The following is a 19,446-nucleotide window of genomic DNA, read 5'->3' as shown; positions in this document are numbered from 1 at the left end:
TGTCAGAGCGTCCAGCCCGGTGCGTGGGCACTCAAAACCGTTCAGTTTGTTACCGTTTCTGGCGGAACTACATTACTTCCGGTGCGGAGGAATTCAAACAACTGGCCGTACGGAAGGGACGCATTTCGGCGCGCGCCGTTTCTACGGCTGACGCAATTGGACTGCGACGAACGAGGGTAGGTGCCGCCATTTTGGCCAGTGGTTGTTCGGTGGACGACGGGCGCGGGGTGTGAGGAAAACTCGGGGCCGGGGCCGGGGCCGGGGCCGCAGTCCTAGTCCGCAAGGAGGAAGAAGCATTCGGCGGCTCGGTGCCATTGAAACTGTGGTAGACCCCAGGGTGGGAGGAGGGACGCGGCGTCTCCCTGCTGGTTACCGGGGCGGCGGGGGACGGGGGACGGGGGACGGGTCCCGGTCGGTCCCGTCTCCCTGAAGCTTTCCTTTCCGCCGTTACTGGCCCCTCGCTCCCCACACGGGCCACACTCCAGGCGAAGCAGTTGCTCATCGCGTCCCCAGTTAAATCTCCACCGGCTCCCCTCGGTTCTGTGACCCTTGGGGATCCTTCATCCTCCCCGCTCCCCGGCATCTGGGAGCTTTGCTGTCGGAATCGCCGGCATTTAACTGGCAAGCATTTAAAGGTTGCATGGATGAACTACAACAATTGTTCAGCCCAGTTTGGCAAAAGAATAAATCAGGGAAGGTAGTGCACCCATGGCTGACAAGGGAAATTAGGGATAGTATCAATTCGAAAGAAGAAGCATACAAATTAGCCAGAGAAAGTGGCTCACCTGAGGACTGGGAGAAATTCAGAGTTCAGCAGAGGAGGACAAAGGGCTTAATTAGGAAAGGGAAAAAAGATTATGAGAGAAAACTGGCAGGAAACATAAAAACGGACTGTAAAAGCTTTTATAGATATGTGAAAAGGAAAAGACTGGTAAAGACAAATGTAGGTCCCCTATAGACAGAAACAGGTGAATTGATTATGGGGAGTAAGGACATGGCAGACCAATTGAATAATTACTTTGGTTCTGTCTTCACTAAGGAGGACATAAATAATCTTCCAGAAATAGTAGGGGACAGAGGGTCCAGTGAGATTGAGGAACTGAGGGAAATACATGTTAGTAGAGACGTTGTGTTAGGTAAATTGAAGGGATTGAAGGCAGATAAATCCCCAAGGCCAGATGGTCTGCATCCCAGAGTGCTTAAGGAAGTAGCCCAAGAAATAGTGGATGCATTAGTGATAATTTTTCAAAACTTGTTAGATTCTGGACTAGTTCCTGAGGATTGGAGGGTGGCTAATGTAACCCCACTTTTTAAAAAAGGAGGGAGAGAGAAACCGGGGAATTATAGACCGGTTAGCCTAACATCGGTGGTGGGGAAACTGCTGGAGTCAGTTATCATCGGAGTCAGCATGGATTTGTGAAAGGAAAATCATGTCTGACGAATCTCATAGAATTTTTTGAGGATGTAACTAGTAGAGTGGATAGGGCAGAACCAGTGGATGTGGTATATTTGGATTTTCAAAAGGGTTTTGACAGGGTCCCACACAGGAGATTAGTGTGCAAACTTAAAGCACATGGTATTGGGGGTAAGGTATTGGTGTGGGTGGAGAGTTGGTTAGCAGACAGGAAGCAAAGAGTGGGAATAAACGGGACCTTTTCAGAATGGCAGGCGGTGACTAGTGGGGTACCGCAAGGCTCAGTGCTGGGACCCCAGTTGTTTACAATATATATTAATGACTTAGACGAGGGAATTAAATGCAGCATCTCCCAAGTTTGCGGATGACACGAAGCTGGGTGGCAGTGTTAGCTGTGAGGAGGATGCTAAGAGGATGCAGGGTGACTTGGATAGGTTAGGTGAGTGGTCTAATTCATGGCAGATGCAATTTAATGTGGATAAATGTGAGGTTATCCACTTTGGTGGCAAAAACAAGAAAACAGATTATTATCTGAATGGTGGCCGATTAGGAAAGGGGGAGGTGCAACGAGACCTGGGTGTCATTATCCACCAGTCATTGAAAGTGGGCATGCAGGTACAGCGGGCAGTGAAAAAGGCGAATGGTATGCTGGCATTCATAGCGAGAGGATTCGAGTACAGGAGCAGGGAGGTACTACTGCAGTTGTACCAGGCCTTGGTGAGACCACACCTGGAGTATTGTGTGCAGTTTTGGTCCCCTAATCTGAGGAAAGACATCCTTGCCATAGAGGGAGTACAAAGAAGGTTCACCAGATTGATTCCTGGGATGGCAGGACTTTCATATGATGAAAGACTGGATGAACTGGGCTTGTACTCGTTGGAATTTAGAAGATTGAGGGGGGATCTGATTGAAACGTATAAAATCCTAAAGGGATTGGACAGGCTAGATGCAGGAAGATTGTTCCTGATGTTGGGGAAGTCCAGAACGAGGGGTCACAGTTTGAGGATAAAGGGGAAGCCTTTTAGGACCGAGATGAGGAAAAACTTCTTCACACAGAGAGTGGTGAATCTGTGGAATCCTCTGCCACAGGAAACAGTTGAGGCCAGTTCATTGGCTATATTTAAGAGGGAGTTAGATATGGCCCTTGTGGCTAAAGGGATCAGGGGATATGGAGGGAAGGCTGGTACAGGGTTCTGAGTTGGATGATCAGCCATGATCATACTGAATGGCGGTGCAGGCTCGAAGGGCCGAATGGCCTACTCCTGCACCTATTTTCTATGTTTTCTATATGTCATGAAACTTACTGTCTTGCAGCAGTATATTTAGCCTATAATAATAATTTAAAAATAACTTAAATTACTCTATGAAGAATATAGAACTAATGCAAAAAGAGAGCAAAAAATAGCGAGTGTTCATGGGTTCATTGTCTATTCAGAATCTGTTATCACTGTCCTGTGATGTGGCCACAATATAGTGCCAAGGCATAAAGTTACTGTAAATCATAAAATGAACAATGCTGGGTGCCCAAATGTTAGTGACGCTCATTACACCCTGAGCAATTAGCACCATCGAGAAAGTGCAGAGGGAGAGTGAAATCCAGATGTGAACACGGTACATCTCAACGTGGCCTGAGGCAGGCAAAGACTACCTGGGAACTAATCACGTTTATGCTTATGGGGTTTATGGGCTTATGGAGTCACAGAGCACAGAAACAGGTCTTCGACAAAACTGGTCCATGATGTGATTTAGAGATACCACACTGTACAGTCACCTACCAATTTAATCCCCGCATAATCAGAGGACAGTTTTGCAGGGACCAATTAACCCACTAGCTGTTACGTCTTTGGACTGTGGAAGGAAACCGTGATGACAGAGGTTTCTATCTAAGTCATTGGGTATATTTAAGGTGGAGTTTGATGAGTTGGTACGGGGAGCAGGCAGGAGAATGGGGGTGAGGGGGATAATAAATCGGCCGATAGGGATCAATGTGGAGTAGTATAATTCTGCTCCTATGTCTCATGGTCTTGCTGGAAAGGGAGGGATTGATCTTCGAGTAGGTTAAAAGGTCGGCACATCATGGGCTGAATGGCCTGTACTGTGCTGTAGCGTTCTGTGTTGTAAGAAATACTTCCCTGATGTTAGTATTTTCTGTTTAATTTTCCATTTTGTAAGGAATGCTGATGACACCTGCGATGAGGGGTGGTGGGTTGGAGCTCTTTCACTCCACAGAGGGGAGACACAGCAGAGAGTACGCCTCTGTTGAAAGCTGAATGCAGGCAAGGAAGTGCCATTGTGGTTGAAGAAAGAATTGTGAATGAGACGGAATCTGACCCAACAACTGTAGAATTAGAAAGAAACACAGCCCTTTCAAAATTTGAACAAAGGTATTGACCAATATAGATATCACCATGAGGACTATTTGTATTGATTACAGAAAATGGTGAATAATTTTGAGTTTGCAATAGTTATAAAGATGAATAGTCTTTTCAGTTTTTAACAGTAAAATAAAAGGAAGTCTATTGTTTGTGACACATTCAACAGTCCAGTACCGCATGTTTTGCTTTGAGCCCTTCCAGGGAGGTTGCTGAGCTCCCCACTACCGGACTGGATCAGATGATACATGAGGAGAAACAGCTGTCTGCACTGAGCTCCCTTCAGAACTCCACAGAGAAATGGCAAGGCATTAATGAAATCTGTGTTGTGTGTCATGTGTCAAAGAAGCTATGTAACTGGGTATCATGTCTAGGTAACACACACCAAATGCTGGAGGAACTCGGCAGCAATGGCCCAAGACCCTTTATCAGGACTGGAAAGGAAGTGGGGGGGGGGGATGCCAGAATAAGAAGTGTGGGGAGGGGAAAGAGAATAAGCTAGAATGTGATGGGTCGGGGGGGGGATGAAGTAAGAAAGTGGGAGGTGATGGGTGGGAGAGGTAAAGGGCTGGAGAAGAAGGAATCTTATTAGAGAATGGATTATGGGGAAAAGGGAAGGAGAGGCACCAGGAGCAGGTGACAGGCAGATGCAGAGAGGAGGTAAACGGCCAGATTCATTTCCATAGATGCTGCTGACTTGCTAAATCCTTCCAACGTTTTCTGTGTGTTGCTCTGGATTTCCAGCATCAGCAGAATCTCTTGCAATCATTTATAAGTATTTTCATTGTAAATTTCCATGAGGATAGCTAACAGTGTGTCTGTTCCATTGCGGAGTGTGTTAGATTGGCCCTAGTTTGTGCTGGAATGGTTAGGAAATGCATGCATATTGAGTACTGAACTGTTTGTATGTTTGGTGTCTGTTAATTGCTTTCTGTTGTTTGCCTTCCAGTCTGTTTGAAACGGTGGAGGGCGAGACAGATTCCGATTCGACAGATTCATTAGGCGACCAGCTCTACGACCTGGTGGACATTCACAATACTGGGCGCAGTGAGAAAATAACAGGTTAGATAGTCAAAACACAGCTTCAACATTACAGCATCTTTTCGTGTCAGAATATCTAAGGAGATTGATGAATGCAGGTGGTTACAAGTTGGACATTTGCATGGCACATCATTTGGAATGTCCACCTGAGATTCTGAGGAGAACAGACTACTTGGATCTGAAACTGTCTCAGCTCAATGGGGGTAGATGGTGCAGGGCAGCGATGAAAGGAGCTTGTTATGATTCTTCAAGTTCAAGTTTATTGCCATCTGACTGTACATATGTCCAACCAAACGACACAACGTTCCTCCGGACCTCAAAACATACATCACACGCAGCATATAAAACAAAATACTGCCATAAATAAGTTAATAAAATATAGTAAATCTGTGGCCAGTTGGGCACTGCAGGGGTTTACTACTGGGGCTGTTACTGTTTGTGAAAAGTGACTGTCGGAGGGATGATTAATATATTTGTGGACGACATGGAAAGTGACGATGTTATGTGTTAGAAAAGTTGTTGAAGGCTACAGTAAATTATAGATCTGGTTGGAATCTGCAGTTTGGTCTCATTTTCAAGATGATGGTAGTGTAGTGGTAGCACAATGCTTTACAATACAGGCCACCTGGGTTCATTTCCCACCCCTGCCTGTAAGGAGTTTGCACGTTCTCGCTGTGACCACGTGGGTTTCCAGCTCATTCCATATACACAGCACCCTCTGTCTGAAAAATTTGCTCCTCCGATCCGTTTTTAAACCTTTCCACCTCATTTTATTTGGAGATGTAGCAGGGAACAGGCCTTTCCATCCAATGAGCTGCACCGCCCAGCAACTGGCCTATTTCAAGGTTTCATATGTACATTTAGTATCAGAGAAACGTAGACAATATACACCCTGAAATGCCTTTTCATCACAAACATCCACGAAAACAGAGGAGTGCCCCAAAGAATGAATGACAGTTAAATATTAGAACCCCAAAATCCCCCCCAGCTCCCCCCTCCTGTGTGTAAGCGGCAGCAAGCAACGATCCCCCTCCCCCCACCGGCAAAAAAAAGCATCGACACCCGACACTGAGCACTCAGGCGTGAGCAAAGCAACAGTAAAGAAACAGACTTGCAGTACTCCACAGACTACATTGTTCACCCGGTGTTCGACATACCACAAGCTCTCTCTCTTTCTCTCCTTAAGGGAGAAAGAGGTGTCTCCGTCTCACAGCGAGCGGGGAGATGTCCATTACGTTGCTTTTTTCGAACTCTGCCCAAAGATCACGAGTCTCTGAGCACACAGCCGTAGATATTCTGACTCCCCCAACGACACACTAGTCTCCTGCCTTGACACGGACCTTCGATCCGCCCATCTCCAGAGCCCCGAGATCCTAGGCTTCCAAATCCAAGCCGGACTCTTAGGCCAAGCCTAAGTGTGCCGAGCAACAGCCAGTTATGGAGCCCCGAGAGCTGGCCCCATTCCCGCAAAGAACCATAGTCAGAGTGTAACTCCAGGTCAGGGTCTTCAAAAGAACCCTGAAAGGGGAAAATAAAGATATTAAAGTTGGAAATAGAGCTGTTTCCGAAGATGCAAACAAAGGAGTTGCTGTTTAACACCATCATTACTCTGCTCCGCCTCTTTGTAATCTTTTTTAACCCTACCTAATCACAGGTCAATTTACAACAACCAATTAACCTACCCACATGCGTACGAAAACCCCCACGGTTCGTGGGGAGAATGTGCCAAACTCCTTACAGGTGGCACTGGAATTGGACTGTGGCCCCAAGCTGTAATAGACTGGTGCTAGCGCCCCACTGCCGTGACACTCTCACTGTTCCACTCAGTGATTCCCCGTTTTCCCAACTCTAGCTGCATTCCTTTCTTGCTCAGACAGTGAATCGGTGCTACACTTCCCTTTTACACTTGGGTAGCTGAATTGACTGGTGCTGCTGTTTCCACCTGCGCATTGTCAGTGATGTGTTTGAGATCTGGTCCCAACTGGCCATGACTGTGACTCTGCTGGCTGCGCTAGGTGGTTATGATGGATGTTTATGGTGAGTGCCTGTGGTGGACATTGACAGGCAGATGTTGCTGAGCGGATGTGCTGAATTTTACAGGAATGCTGCTGGAGTTGGGACGTGCTGAAGTAAAGAAACTGGTCAGTGATCCACAGCTGTTGGAACAAAGGATTCACGTTGCTGAGAAAGCACTTCAGCAGTAAGTGTCTGTCACCAGCAACATTTGGAATACAGTCGATTCCAATTATTTGGGACACCAGTTAATTGGGGCAACCACTTATTTGGGAAAACTCTTAAAGAATGAAAACTAATCAAGAAAATGGTCGGGATTCCCTTCATTTATTTGAGACACTACACTGCTTAATTGGGGCAGGAGACTGTTGCTGAACAACACTAGTTTCTAACTAATGTCACATGCGCTACACCATGCTTGGAGCAGACAGTTTCTAAATAGCATTAGTTACATGTGTGTATGTTCAAAAAGCAGTGATTTTTGTCACCGATAGTTGGCAAGAAATAAGTAGTAAGACAATTCGGGACTGTTGGCTCACTGTGGTTTCATGCAATCAGGCTGGGAGATGCCAGAAATGGCCAAGAATGAAAACTCAATGATTTCACTCCTTCAACAGGTTAGGAACTACGGAGAATTTGAAGGTACCAGCAATCATCTTTGGATATTACAGTGAACATGAAGGGTTAGAGGATGCAATTGTCAAAACCTTGTATGAAGGCAGTCCATTATCTACATTATGTATTTGCACTGATTTTGTTAATTTAGTCAATCAAAAGAACACAGCATTGTACACTAATTTGTTAACTCAGCTAAATGGTAGTTTATCTTTTTTTAATCCTCCTTTAACTATTTCCAAGAAACTTTGGCTAATTAGGACAGCTTCTTAAGTTGGGCCGAAACATACTGATGCTGATATGCCCCAATTAACCAGACTCTACTGTATTTGATATTCTGTCAGGTCAAGTTGTTGCTTTCTAGAACTAAAACTAAGACATCAGCTGCTCTGGGGTGAGAGAGGAGATGTGTGAGAAGTTGCCACTGAAATCTGTGGTCTGAGATCGGGGAGCCGCGTTTGAAATGCTTCAGAGTGAAGAGTTGTCTGTATTCTGCAGCATTTGGGAATGTGGGGTTTTATGTTATTTGTCGTGCTGAGATCTGAATAGGTAATTTACAGATTGACCCATGCCTTATTCATGAAGCTGGCTGCTTCTCACACCCTCAGAGAATTGCCTCATGAGACAAAAGTTTCTGATTTGGACCTTGACGATACGAAGGAGAAGCTTGGAGAGAAGATTTTCGAACAGGTAGAGAAGATTGATCCTCAGAACTGTGCTTACATTACAGGTGAGGCAAAGCTTGTCTCAATGAATCTTCACGTGGCAAACCGTGCTGTGGTTTTCATTTTAATTCTACCTCCGTTCCCATCCCAACATGTGGGTCTGTCGCCTCCTCTAATGCCAAGATAAGCAACTCTTTGGGGTGATCATACCCCGTTCACAATTACTTAATGTCGTCTCCAGTCCACAACTGTGAAGGCGAATGAAATAATAGTTATTCTAGATCTGATGCAGCACAAAAATTACAAAAGATAAAGAATGAATAGGAAAAAACCACAATATAAATACATAAGGTAGCTTGTATATCTCTAACCTGATGGCATAAATATCAATTTCTCCACCTCTGTTTTTACATTTCTATTTTGGTTCCCCATTCACCCTTCTTTTCTCCTCACCTACCCCTGGTTCTGCTCCTCCATGGTCCAACCTATTCTCCTATCAGATTCCTCCTCCTTCAGTCCTTCACATCACTTTCCAGCTTCTCACTTCACCCTCTGCCCCACCCACCCACCTCCTCCTCACCTGGTCTCACCTGTCACCTGCCAGCCTGTACTCCTCCCCTCCCCCCACATTCGGGCATTTTGTGCGGTGCAGCCATACCCACTCATGGGGGAGGCTTCAGGAGCAAACCCTGAGGATAAACCCGGAGCTGGAGTCCCAAAGACAGTCTTACACACCAACTGATCATGCCTATGAATCTGTGGGTGCCAAGCTGAATTGGTCTCTGCCATTCCTTTAGATTCATCAGCTGCACGGAGAGGGGGAGCCTGCTGCCTGGGCAACAGCTCGCTCTCCGTACTGTACCACATAGACAGCTGGAATGCAGTATCCATGGTTGATCCCCACCAGGAGGGCCTCCTGCACTAATCAGATTCTGATTTGACTTGCTGTTGTAGGAATGCTTTTGGAACTGGACCCTTCTGCCATTCAGACTTTGCTGACAGACAGCCTGGCACTAAAAGGTGCTGTCGAGAGGGCCAAGTCTGCACTCCCACAGCGATGCTCAGATTCCGATCTGAATGATGAGGAGGGAAGTGATCTGGACAGCGAGACTGAGAATCTAGGAGAGGAGTTGTACTGTTACATTAACAGCACAAAATACGGTCAGCACTCCAGCAAAATAACAGGTACAGCTGGTTAGACAGTTAATGTGCGTGTTTTTAAGTTATGCTTGTGTGCAGGAGCAGAGAGTAGAGTCTGGGAAACGCTGCTTTGGCTTAGTGAGAGGTTAGAGGACTGTGTATGTGTGGGTGGGAGGAAGAGCTTGTTCTGTTGTTGCTTGGTGTGTCCTCTTGAGCATTCTGGGCATGCTATGTTGGCACAGCCGCGTGTGGTGAAACCTGTAGGCTGTCCCCAGCACATCCTTTGTTGTGTTGGTTGTAAATGCAAACGGCACATTTCATTGTTTGTTTCCGTTTACAGATTAGTGAGCATCATCAGTTTCTGCAGTGAATTGTGGAACTGCACACTGCTGATGAAGGAGAAGAAAGGGTTATGGGGTGTATGGACTGCCGATTGAGCGTTTGTGATATTGTTTTTAGATTTTGATTAGAGTGCAGTCTAATCTTTAACATTAATACCTCCACAGGCATGCTGCTTGAGATGCCCCGCGACAGATTGGCCCAACTACTGAAATCTCCACAACAGCTGAATGAAAAAATCCAGGTTGCTGCTGCAGCTCTACAGACGGCTGGCCCAAGCTGAATCCTGCTTTAGCCCAAGGAAAAGCAGAGTTTCACGTGCATTGGCAACATGCCCACTTATTTCTGTACTTAAAACATCTGTCATGTTATATCCGGAGTTCACACTGCAGGGTGTTTATAAACTTGGATTTATAGTGCCATTCATCAATAAGTAGTTGTCCTTCTGTTAAATTGTTACAGGTTATGTTATGAGGAGAATACGGCTAGTTAATATGTGTGGTAGTATAGTAGTTAGCACAACACTATTACAGCTTAGGGCATTCCAGAGTTTCCAGTTCAGTTCTGGCACTGTCTGGAAGGAGTTTGAATATTCTCCCCATGTTCCAAGATGTATCAGTTTGTAGGTTAATTAGTCATTGTCAATTATCTTATGCTTAGGCCAGTGATGGGTGGCACAGCTCAGTGGGCCTGTTCGGCACTGTACTTTTAAAAAAAAATGTAAAAATACTGGAGGAACTTAAAAGTTCAGGCAGCATCAGTGGAGAGAAATAATGAGTTGATGTTTTAGGCCAAGACCCTTCATTCGAAACTGTTTACTCCCCTCCATAGGTGCTGCCCAATTGGCTGAGTTCCTCAGTATTTGCAGAATTGCTGTTTGCCCCTTATTGTGGTGATAGTAGTAGTCAGACTTGTACTAAATTCTAAAGGACCCAAGCTGATGGGGTTAGGCTTGCGTTTGCCCTGTGAGCTGCTAACTTGAACAAAGGTACGAAATGGTCTGGTTGCATCTACTGCCCTTCCTCAATCCTTAAAGCCTAACTGCATAGCCAACAGCAAGTGTAGCTCACTGTGGAGAGGGTGGGAGCAGCTGACAGATCTGATTCTGTAGATTAATAAATTGTATAAATCCTCAGTGTTTGTGTACATAATTTGAAAAATCTAATCAAAGAAAGATTAAAGTAAGTAGACATACAAAGTTTCAATCTTTATTTTAATAATCTGCCAGAGCAGTTCAGACTGTGGATTGGCATTGTGAAAGTTTAATATTTTCAACCCTTAATTGGTTCAGCAAGCCAAAGGTGTTTTGATGAAATTGTTTAATCTTATTTCCTGAATCAAAGTATGAACACTGTATGTGACTTTTATGGGTAGTTGTGCAATAGTGAATTAAATGGACATTATTATGCACAATTATTGCAAATGCTCATTTTTCTGTAAGTGTCATTTATGTGATAAAATGATCAGTAGGATCTCTCTGGAGATAAATGGACCATCACATGCTGACTAGTGGTTATATCAAAGTTACTTTGGCTCCCAGGACAGGTCAATTTCCTGGTTTCCATCCACTTGTTTGATCAGTGGATGAAAACCATTTCTGACATTGGGTTTCATGACTTTCTGCTGGTTAAATCCTTTTCACAGGCAAATCAATTCTGAAGGAACACATCTATGGAGAGGAATGATTTGGAGACCCTCCATCAGGACTAGAAAGGAAGGTTAGGGGGTGGAAGAAAGGAGGAGGACATGCTGGCAGGGGATAGGTGGAAAGGGAGGGAGAGTGGACCATGGGAGAAAGGGTAGGAGGATGGGCACCAAGGGGAGATGAGAGGGGAGCCAGCATGGAAAGGGAGGAGTGAGGGAATTACTGAAAGTTGTAGAAATCTATATTCATGCTGGTTGGAGGCTACCCAGGTGGAATACAACCTGAGAGTGGCTTTAATTGTGGCTATAGAGGAAGACTTGAACTCCCACATATCAGAACTGGGAATGATAAGTTAACAAGGACTATAACCAAAACATCTGTCAAAATTGTCAGACCATTATGATACTTTCCACATAATAGGAATACCAAAGTAATTAAAACTGGATAACAGTTGCATTCTGATATAAAATGTATTTTGACAATGACCCATACATTTTAATAGTATGTACAACAGCCCCCTTTTACAACTTCCACACCTCCTTTAACATAAAGAGCAAACATCGACATGAAGAGGATTCCAATTTAAGGCCAAGGCAGTACTTCAGGGAGGCTCAAGTTCCCAGAAGAGACAAAACAGCACATCACAACAGTCACGCCGTTCGCATTGAACACAGATTCGTGCTTATTTACAGATTAGATTCTTTACACAACAATTATTACTAAACAGAAGGAAATGTACAAAGGTTTCTTTTAACATTTTAAATCCTGAAATGGTTCAACATTTCTTAGTCTACATAATTTTAAAAGCACTTATACAACATTTTAAAACTCCATTTCCATAGTTTGCAAACAAAAGTCCCTTCAGCATTTCACAATATTTTCTGTTTTAAGTCTCCGTACCACTTACTTTATGTTTAGCATTGAGGACCAGCAGAAAGTTCTGCTATCCTGTGCAAAAAAGCTAATTTTCAGGCAATTATTTTTTTCTTTTACAAAACAGCAATTTGACTTAAGTAGCTGATTTTTAATAACTGCAGAATGATGAGGTCAGAGAGTCGTATATTTCCTCAGAAGCAGAGTGAGCCTCTTCACTACAGCCACTCTGGTTGATAGCTCGGTTGAAGGATTTAATTAGCTCCCATTTAGCGGCACAGCCTCGGAGGGTTCGGTCTGCTTTGAGAGAGGAAACAATTTATGGTGACAATTTCTTTTAAAAATCTTGACATCACAATGATATGAGGCAGTCATGAATCAAGACAAATTTCAACATGTTTACACAGATCTGTATAAAAGTAATCAACATCAATGTAGAATGCACCGCAACCCTGATTCACCATCATGCATAAAAAGCATTTTATGCAAAAGTATGCACAATGGGAAAATAAATCTGACAAGGGGAAAAAAGCAAAATCACTATTCCGGGGGTTCCCAACCTCTCGGTATATAAGCATAAAAAAGGTTGGGAACTCCTGCTTTATATTAAACACGAGATTCTGCAGATGCTGGAAATTCAGAGCAACACACACACAAAATGCTGGAGAAACTCAGTAAGTCAGGCAGCATCTATGGAAATGAATAAACAGTTGGATGTTTTGGGCCGAGACCCTTCATCAGGACTGTAAAGGAAAGAGCAGGTGCCAAAGTAAGAAGGTGGGAGCAGGAGGACAAGCCAGAAGGTGGTGGGTTGAAAGGTAAAGGGCTGGAGAAGGAATCTCATACAAGGGTGGACCATGGGAGAAAAACAGCAGCAACCTCAGATATCACAGCAGGCTGAAATTTAGAAATGAAACCACATTCAGCTGAGTGACAGAAGGTTTGGGTAGAGAGCTAACTAAAATAGTTATGGATTGTAACAAGTTGATAAACGAAGGATGGTGTACCAGAGGATCGATGTTCTCCTAAATTCTCCCAAAGCTTCTCAAAGTCTCACTGTGAGGGAAGGCGAGGAAGAAATAAAAACCACAGTAATATGTACAAATACTTGTCTATGGAGAATTAATGGGAAATACCACAAAGGGTATGATAGTTGCAGTGGTTAGTGTTATAACTCCACCGTATCTGGAGTTCAATTCCCACCGCTCTCTGTATGGAGTTCGTATGTTCTCTGTGACTGTCTGAGGTTCCATTTGGATGCTCCAGTTCCCTCCCACATACAGGTTAGAGTTAAGTAAGTTGCGGGCGTGCTATGTTGGTGCCAGAAGCGTGGTGACAATTGCAGGCTGCTCCCAACACATCCACTGACTGTGTTCATCATTGTATGTTTCAATGAGCATGTGACAAATACAGTCAATCTGTACTTTTTTTTAGTTAATAAGAAAACTGCAGAGACTGAATAAGTATCTTTAACCTCTTTATCCAGGAGACATCAAAAGCATCCAGTAATGGTAGAATCCAGGGGCTATGGGAAGAGGTGCTTAGAAAACACTTGGCAAACAAGGTTTGTCTGTAATCCATGGTCTGCATAACTAGTGGATGCTTTGGTTGTGATTTTCCAAAGTTCCCAGCAAATGAAGAGTCTCTGTTTGAGTGCACACATGGAATGAAGGTCCAGCTCTGGGCCACAGTTCCATATACCCACGGGTCTTCTTAACTCTGTAGTGAACTATTTTTGTGCTGAAGTCTAACAGAAAGGTATTCAATGAGGAAGCAAATTCTAGGCTAGTGCAAAGGTGAATTAACTGGTATTCCTAGATATGAAAGGCTAGGAAAACTTGAGAGAGAACAATTCGTGCATCAGACATCAGCATGCATCAGTTACAGAGGTGACACACACTTCACCAACCTTCGCTTTGCTTTGGAAAGCCTTTAAGATCAAAAACCATGTAATGATTCATCTGGGACATCTCAGATGGACGGCAAGAGTGAAGGGAAAAGAAGGAGGAATACAAATTGAAGCAAGTTAGTTTGAAAATGCAGGAAGAGGATTTGACAGAAGAGTACTTATTAATGTAGGAAAACACGCAGCTGAGGGAGGGTTCACACAACTTGAGATGAATTGCTTTCAAAACACAGGTCTGTGAGCCACAGAGCTCTACAGCACACAAACAGACCCTTTGGCCTATCCCGTCCATGCCAAACTTATTCCATCTAGTCCCACTAACCCACACCTGGACCATAACCCTCCAATCCCCTCCCATCCATGTACCTATCCAAAATTCTTAAATGTTGCAATTGACCTTGCATCCACCAGTTCTGCTGGCAGCTTGTTCCACACTCTCACCACCCTCTGAGTGAAGAAGTTCCTTCCTATGTTTCCTTTAAATATTTCCTTAACCTACGACCTCTAGTTCTAGTCTCACCCAACCTCGGTGGAAAAAGCTTACTTGCATTCACCAAATTTCTACCCCTTGTAATTTTGTATCTCTATCAAATTTCCCTTCATTCTCCCATGCTTTAGGGAACAAAGTTTAACCTATTCAATCACAACTCAGGTCATCGTTCCTGTAGGGAGGTGACGAAAACTTCTGTCACCTGCCCTCTCTCATTCCCTACGGAGATCAAGTATTGCACTCTCTTGTTGGGACTTCTATGTATTGACTAGGGAAATTTTCCTAAACATATTTGACAAACTCAATCCCTTTCCGGGATTAGGGAAACTTTCCTAAACATATTTGACAAACTCAATCCCTTTCAGGGATTAGGGAAACTTTCCTAAATATATTTGACAAATTCAATCCCTTTCAGGGAGTAGGGAAACTTTCCTAAACATATTTGACAAACTCAAGTCCTTTTAAAGTATGGGAGTCCCACTCAATATAGGGAAAGCTAAAATCACCTACTATCACAACCTTATATTTCTTGCAACAGTCTGTGATCTCTCTACAGATTTGTTCTTCTAAATCCTACAGACTCTGTTGGGTGGTCTATAATATAGTCCTATTAACATGGTCATAGCTTTCTTATTCCCGAGTTCCACTCAAAGCCTCAGTAGACGAGTTCTAGTCTGTCCTGACTGAGCACTGACATTTTCCCTGACTCGTAATGCCACCTCTCCCCTTTTAAACCTTCCTGCTCCATCATTACTTCTGTGCCTCGTCATGCCCTTCACTCTGCATGGAACATTGCAGATCCACCTTCCTGGCCGATGGATCTCACTGTAGATCTCATCCACACAGTCCACCAAAGCAGACTTCACAAGCTAGGAGAGGCATGTCCCTATCTCACTGGGGTGTGATATCTGCCGGCTACCCTCACCTGGTTCAGCCTGTCTGTTGAAGCAGTGTACCAGGCTGTGGCTGTTGTCGTATGCAAACAGCTACTTGGAGCCACAGGTGAGAGCAGAGTCTCTGGTGGGGACAAAGGTGAATGACCTGCTCTGGAATGGACACGACAAACTCCTTCACCAGAGGCGCTACCCCTCCCTGGACATCCCATACAGCCTGGTTCATTGCTAATTCGGGTGTGAATTGATGGGATGCAGCACAGGTTTTGATCTTTCCTGAACAATGGCACTTCATTATTTTGTGGAGCTAGAGTGGAAAGTGAAAATCTATCTGATTGCACCTTCATTCATTTTGTTACTAGCTTAAGTGCGAACAGATTCTCCCATGTGAGAAATAAATCAATTCAAACTTAATGTTTAAAATCTGAGTTATAAACTCAATGATAGGCCTTCCATACTGGCAGGTAACTTAACTATATCAGATTGATGTATAATTAAGGGCATTACAGCAGAGATACAGACAGCTGGAGTTTGAACAGGAGAGAAAACCTCAGATCAGAACGGGAAGAAAGGAGACGCTGTAGTATCTGAGGCAGATTGTAGTTCTCAGGGTTTGGGTTCCATAAGACCATATGACATAGGAGGAGATCTAGGCCATTCAGCCCATCGAGTCTGCTCTGCCATTCTGTCATGGCTGATTCGTTATCCCTCTTAACCCCATTGTAATTACTTTTCCCGCAACCTTTGATACCTTGACTAAGAACCTATCAACCTCTGCTTTAAATACATCCAGTGACTTGTCCTCCACAGCTGTAAGTGGCAATGAATTGCACAGATTCACCACCATGTGTTCTAAAGGGACATCCCTCTATTCTGAGGCTGTGGAGCTCTGAGAGTTAAACTTTACACACACAGTAGTTGGTATCTGGAATGAGCTGTCAAAAGCAGAAACAGGAACCTAAGCAGATACTTGAATGGACAAGACAGAGTGATACGGGCCTGTTTCTCTGCTGTGCTCCATGTGAGGGACGGTTTCCAACTAACCTGGGAGAGGATGGAAACTGAGACTGAGCAATGAAAAGTATACAAAGCACAAGGGGTGATGAAGTGCAGCACAAAACTCATTGTCTAATCCTAAACTACCAGAGTACAAGGAAATGGAAAACCGCTTACTGTTGTTTGAATTACTTCACTGAAGATTGGGAGAACTGCAAGAGGGATTAAAAGCAGCAGTAGTACTGAATACTGCAGAGAGGTGCTCAGGCAAGGAATGGAAGGAAGAGCAAACAGTGACTGCCAGTTCTGACACAAGAGATTCTGCAGATACACACACAAAATGCTGGAGAAACTCAGCTGGTCAGGCAGCATCTATGGAGGGGAATAAATGACATTTTGGACTGAGACACTTCATAAGAATCCTTCATCAAGTTCCAATGAAGGGCCTCAGCCTGAAACACTGACTGCTTATTCATTTCTATAGGTGCTATCTGACATGCTGGGTTCCTCCAGCATTTTGTGTGTGATGCTGACACAGGAGAACTTCCTCAGGTACACTAATGGGAGCCCTCAGAACTGCTGCCTAGTGGGAAAGTAGAGCACAGCAGGAAAATTACAGGGATAGCCCAGCAAACATGTTCAAATTTTACTATAGCTCACTACAAAGGGAACTGCATTCTGGAGAACTTTCCAGAATAGTACTTCTCAGGACCAATAAAGGGGGTGTGACTGGAATGAGTTGGGTAGATTGCAGGGTTTGGAATAGACATGAACAGGATTCTGATTACAATCTAATCAGACTGGGCCAATTTCAATGGCATGAGCACAGATCTGACTGGGGCAAATTGAAATCGCAAAGTCTGAAGGCCTGTGAGACGTTCACATAAGTGAAGTCAAAGAATGGCTGGAGCTAGGGAATGAAGCAGATAAAAAGGGCATTACCAGCACAAGACAGAAACTGTTCACAGGGACAGGGAAGGACGAGGTATGGCAGGTCAAGGACATAGATTTACTCACAAGACAAGGTTCTCCATACTGGTATTTACAAAGGATAGTTGCAGTCTCCGGAAAGGCAGATGTGAAGGGGTTGATGGTGTAATAATTAGATAAATATGTGTACGAGAAAGACTAGCTATACTCTTAAATACTCTGGATAAATTACCTGACCCAGACAGGAGGCATCTTAGGAAAGGGGCAACCATCTGAAGGATTATATTTATGGGGCTTGTGAAAAGCAGATGGTCAGAAATACTCAATGGGCCAAATGGCCTTGTCCACATTGTAAGCTGACATGCTGGCTGAGTGTGGAACTTGACGAGCTTTACAGGAATGGATAGGGTGGTGACTACTGATCCAGAGACAAGTTCAAACCCTGTCACAGTAGCTGAGGAATTTAAATTCAAACAATTCAGTAAACCTATAACTTAAATACTGGATCGTCATGATCTTCATCTGAGCTTCTATCAAGTGTGAACGATATAACCAGTGACTGGAATGACATAAGCGGACTAGACAAGGCCACATCTGTTGCAGTTCTCTCTGCATAGAACATAAAACAGGTCATTTAGCTCACGACGTTGTGCTGACCTTTTAACGTAATAGGTCCATAAACAGAGCTTTGGGCACAATGGCCTTCATGAATCGATGTATTGAGTACAGGAGTTGGGATGTTATGTTGAAATTGTATAATACGTTGGTGAGGCCTCCTTTGGAGTATTGTGTGTAGTTGTGGACAGCTGCCTACAGGAGAAAATGTAAATAAGAGTGAGAGTGCAGAGAAAATTTACAAGGATGTTACTGGGACTTGAGGACGGAGTTATAGGAAAAGGTTGAATAGGTTAGGACTTTATTCCTTAGACTGAGCGGAGATTTGATAGATATATACAAAATTGAGGAATATAGAGAGGGTAAATGCAAGCAAGCTTTTTCCACCAAGGTTGGACGAGACTGGAACTAGAGATCAGGGGTTGAGTTAAAAGGTGAAATGTTTAAGAGGAAACTGAGGGGGAATTTCAAAATTCAGAGGATGGTGAGAGTGTGGAATGAGCTGCCAGGGCAAGTGGTGGAAGCAGGATCAATTTTAACATTTAAGAAAAACAGTTACATGGATGGGAGGGGTATGGAGGCCTATAGTCTGGGTGCACGTCAATGGGACAAAGGGCGTGTTTATATGCTGTATGTACTGTTCTACGACTCTTATTCCAATCTATCCCTTCTCACCCACATGGTCCTCTATTTTTCTTTTAACCACGTGCCTAAAAAATATCTAAACAGCCTCTACCATCACCCCTGGTATTGTGTTCTACACACTCACCATGCTCTGTGTAAAAAAAAACAAAACAAAACTTACCTCAAACATCTCCCCCTTATACTTTCCTCCAATCACCTTACACTCTTTGGGGCCTTCTTGTAATAGTCATTTCTGCTCTGGGAAAAAGGTGCCGACTATCCCCTCTATCTATGTCTCTTATCATCTTAAAGGGCAAATATATTCTTACAAGAGGATGTACAGTCACACTGTATATACAAATATCCAGCGTCTCAGTTACACCTTGCTTCTCCCAAACAGAAATAATGAAACTCAAGCAACTAATTTCCCAATTAAATTGCTTCTTATTCTAGTCTTGTCCTGTCACATTTCTGTGATCTGCTAATACTGTATATCTGACAATTGACTAGCTACACATCAAACATCCTTACAACAGCTTACATTGTGGCCTCAATAAATGTTCAAATGATAACACCACAAAGTACTCCTGTCACCTCTACAGCTGTGGCAAACCTGTGAGATTCCTCACCAATGCAAAGAGGGGTAAAAATGTTATCAGAATTTCAAACAAGTGGGATTATTTTATCAATGGTTACCATCAAGTTCTCTTCTACAGTTCATGAAAATTTAAGTTTATCAGAGTTTCTGAACATGCCACTCACCTCCAAATTTCCTCTCGCTTTCTTCAGTACATCATGTGTCAGTGACACTAGGAGGGAAAGAACATTTTCATTAAAATTAAACACCACTTGGAGTACTGTGCTTAGTTCACTAC

The 19,446-nt window shown here is 43.8% G+C and overlaps 2 protein-coding genes across 9 annotated transcripts in view; one reads left to right on the top strand and one right to left on the bottom strand.

Annotated features, from left to right (window-relative positions):
* Positions 1-139: 139 nt before the first annotated feature.
* Positions 140-11,026, top strand: LOC140186283 (uncharacterized). Its single transcript, XM_072240355.1, has 7 exons — positions 140-176; positions 3,991-4,089; positions 4,736-4,848; positions 6,928-7,027; positions 8,064-8,185; positions 9,075-9,305; positions 9,767-11,026. Exons 2-7 carry the CDS (start codon positions 4,028-4,030, stop codon positions 9,880-9,882), a joined length of 744 nt encoding a protein of 247 aa, XP_072096456.1. The 5' UTR covers positions 140-176; positions 3,991-4,027; the 3' UTR covers positions 9,883-11,026.
* Positions 11,027-11,708: 682 nt separating this feature from the next.
* The window catches only part of cdk5rap2 (CDK5 regulatory subunit associated protein 2), a 185,969-nt gene continuing 178,231 nt past the window's right edge, over positions 11,709-19,446 (bottom strand). For 5 of the 8 annotated variants that reach the window (XM_072240352.1, XM_072240353.1, XM_072240354.1 and 2 more), the window contains 3 exons: positions 19,334-19,380; positions 14,027-14,078; positions 11,709-12,417 (listed from right to left, as the gene is read on the bottom strand). In XM_072240352.1, coding sequence (XP_072096453.1) covers positions 12,269-12,417; positions 14,027-14,078; positions 19,334-19,380 — 248 coding nt within the window. In that variant the 3' untranslated portion in view covers positions 11,709-12,268. The remainder of the gene's footprint in view (positions 12,418-14,026; positions 14,079-19,333; positions 19,381-19,446) is intronic. The other 3 variants (XM_072240348.1, XM_072240350.1, XM_072240351.1) reach the window with 3 other exon arrangements.

The sequence above is a fragment of the Mobula birostris genome, chromosome 22 (assembly GCF_030028105.1).
Source record: "Mobula birostris isolate sMobBir1 chromosome 22, sMobBir1.hap1, whole genome shotgun sequence".
Classification (NCBI taxonomy): domain Eukaryota; kingdom Metazoa; phylum Chordata; class Chondrichthyes; order Myliobatiformes; family Myliobatidae; genus Mobula; species Mobula birostris.
Note: the sequence above shows the minus strand (reverse complement) of the source record. Positions and strands in the feature narration are given on the sequence as shown.

Bases quoted from the DNA above. Each gene is read 5' to 3' on its own strand.
- LOC140186283 (XM_072240355.1), top strand. From the start codon at position 4,028: ATGATACATGAGGAGAAACAGCTGTCTGCACTGAGCTCCCTTCAGAAC. The intron at 7,028-8,063 runs GTAAGTGTCTGT...TCACACCCTCAG, and splicing joins GCTGAGAAAGCACTTCAGCA to AGAATTGCCTCATGAGACAA. The intron at 8,186-9,074 runs GTGAGGCAAAGC...TTGCTGTTGTAG, and splicing joins GAACTGTGCTTACATTACAG to GAATGCTTTTGGAACTGGAC.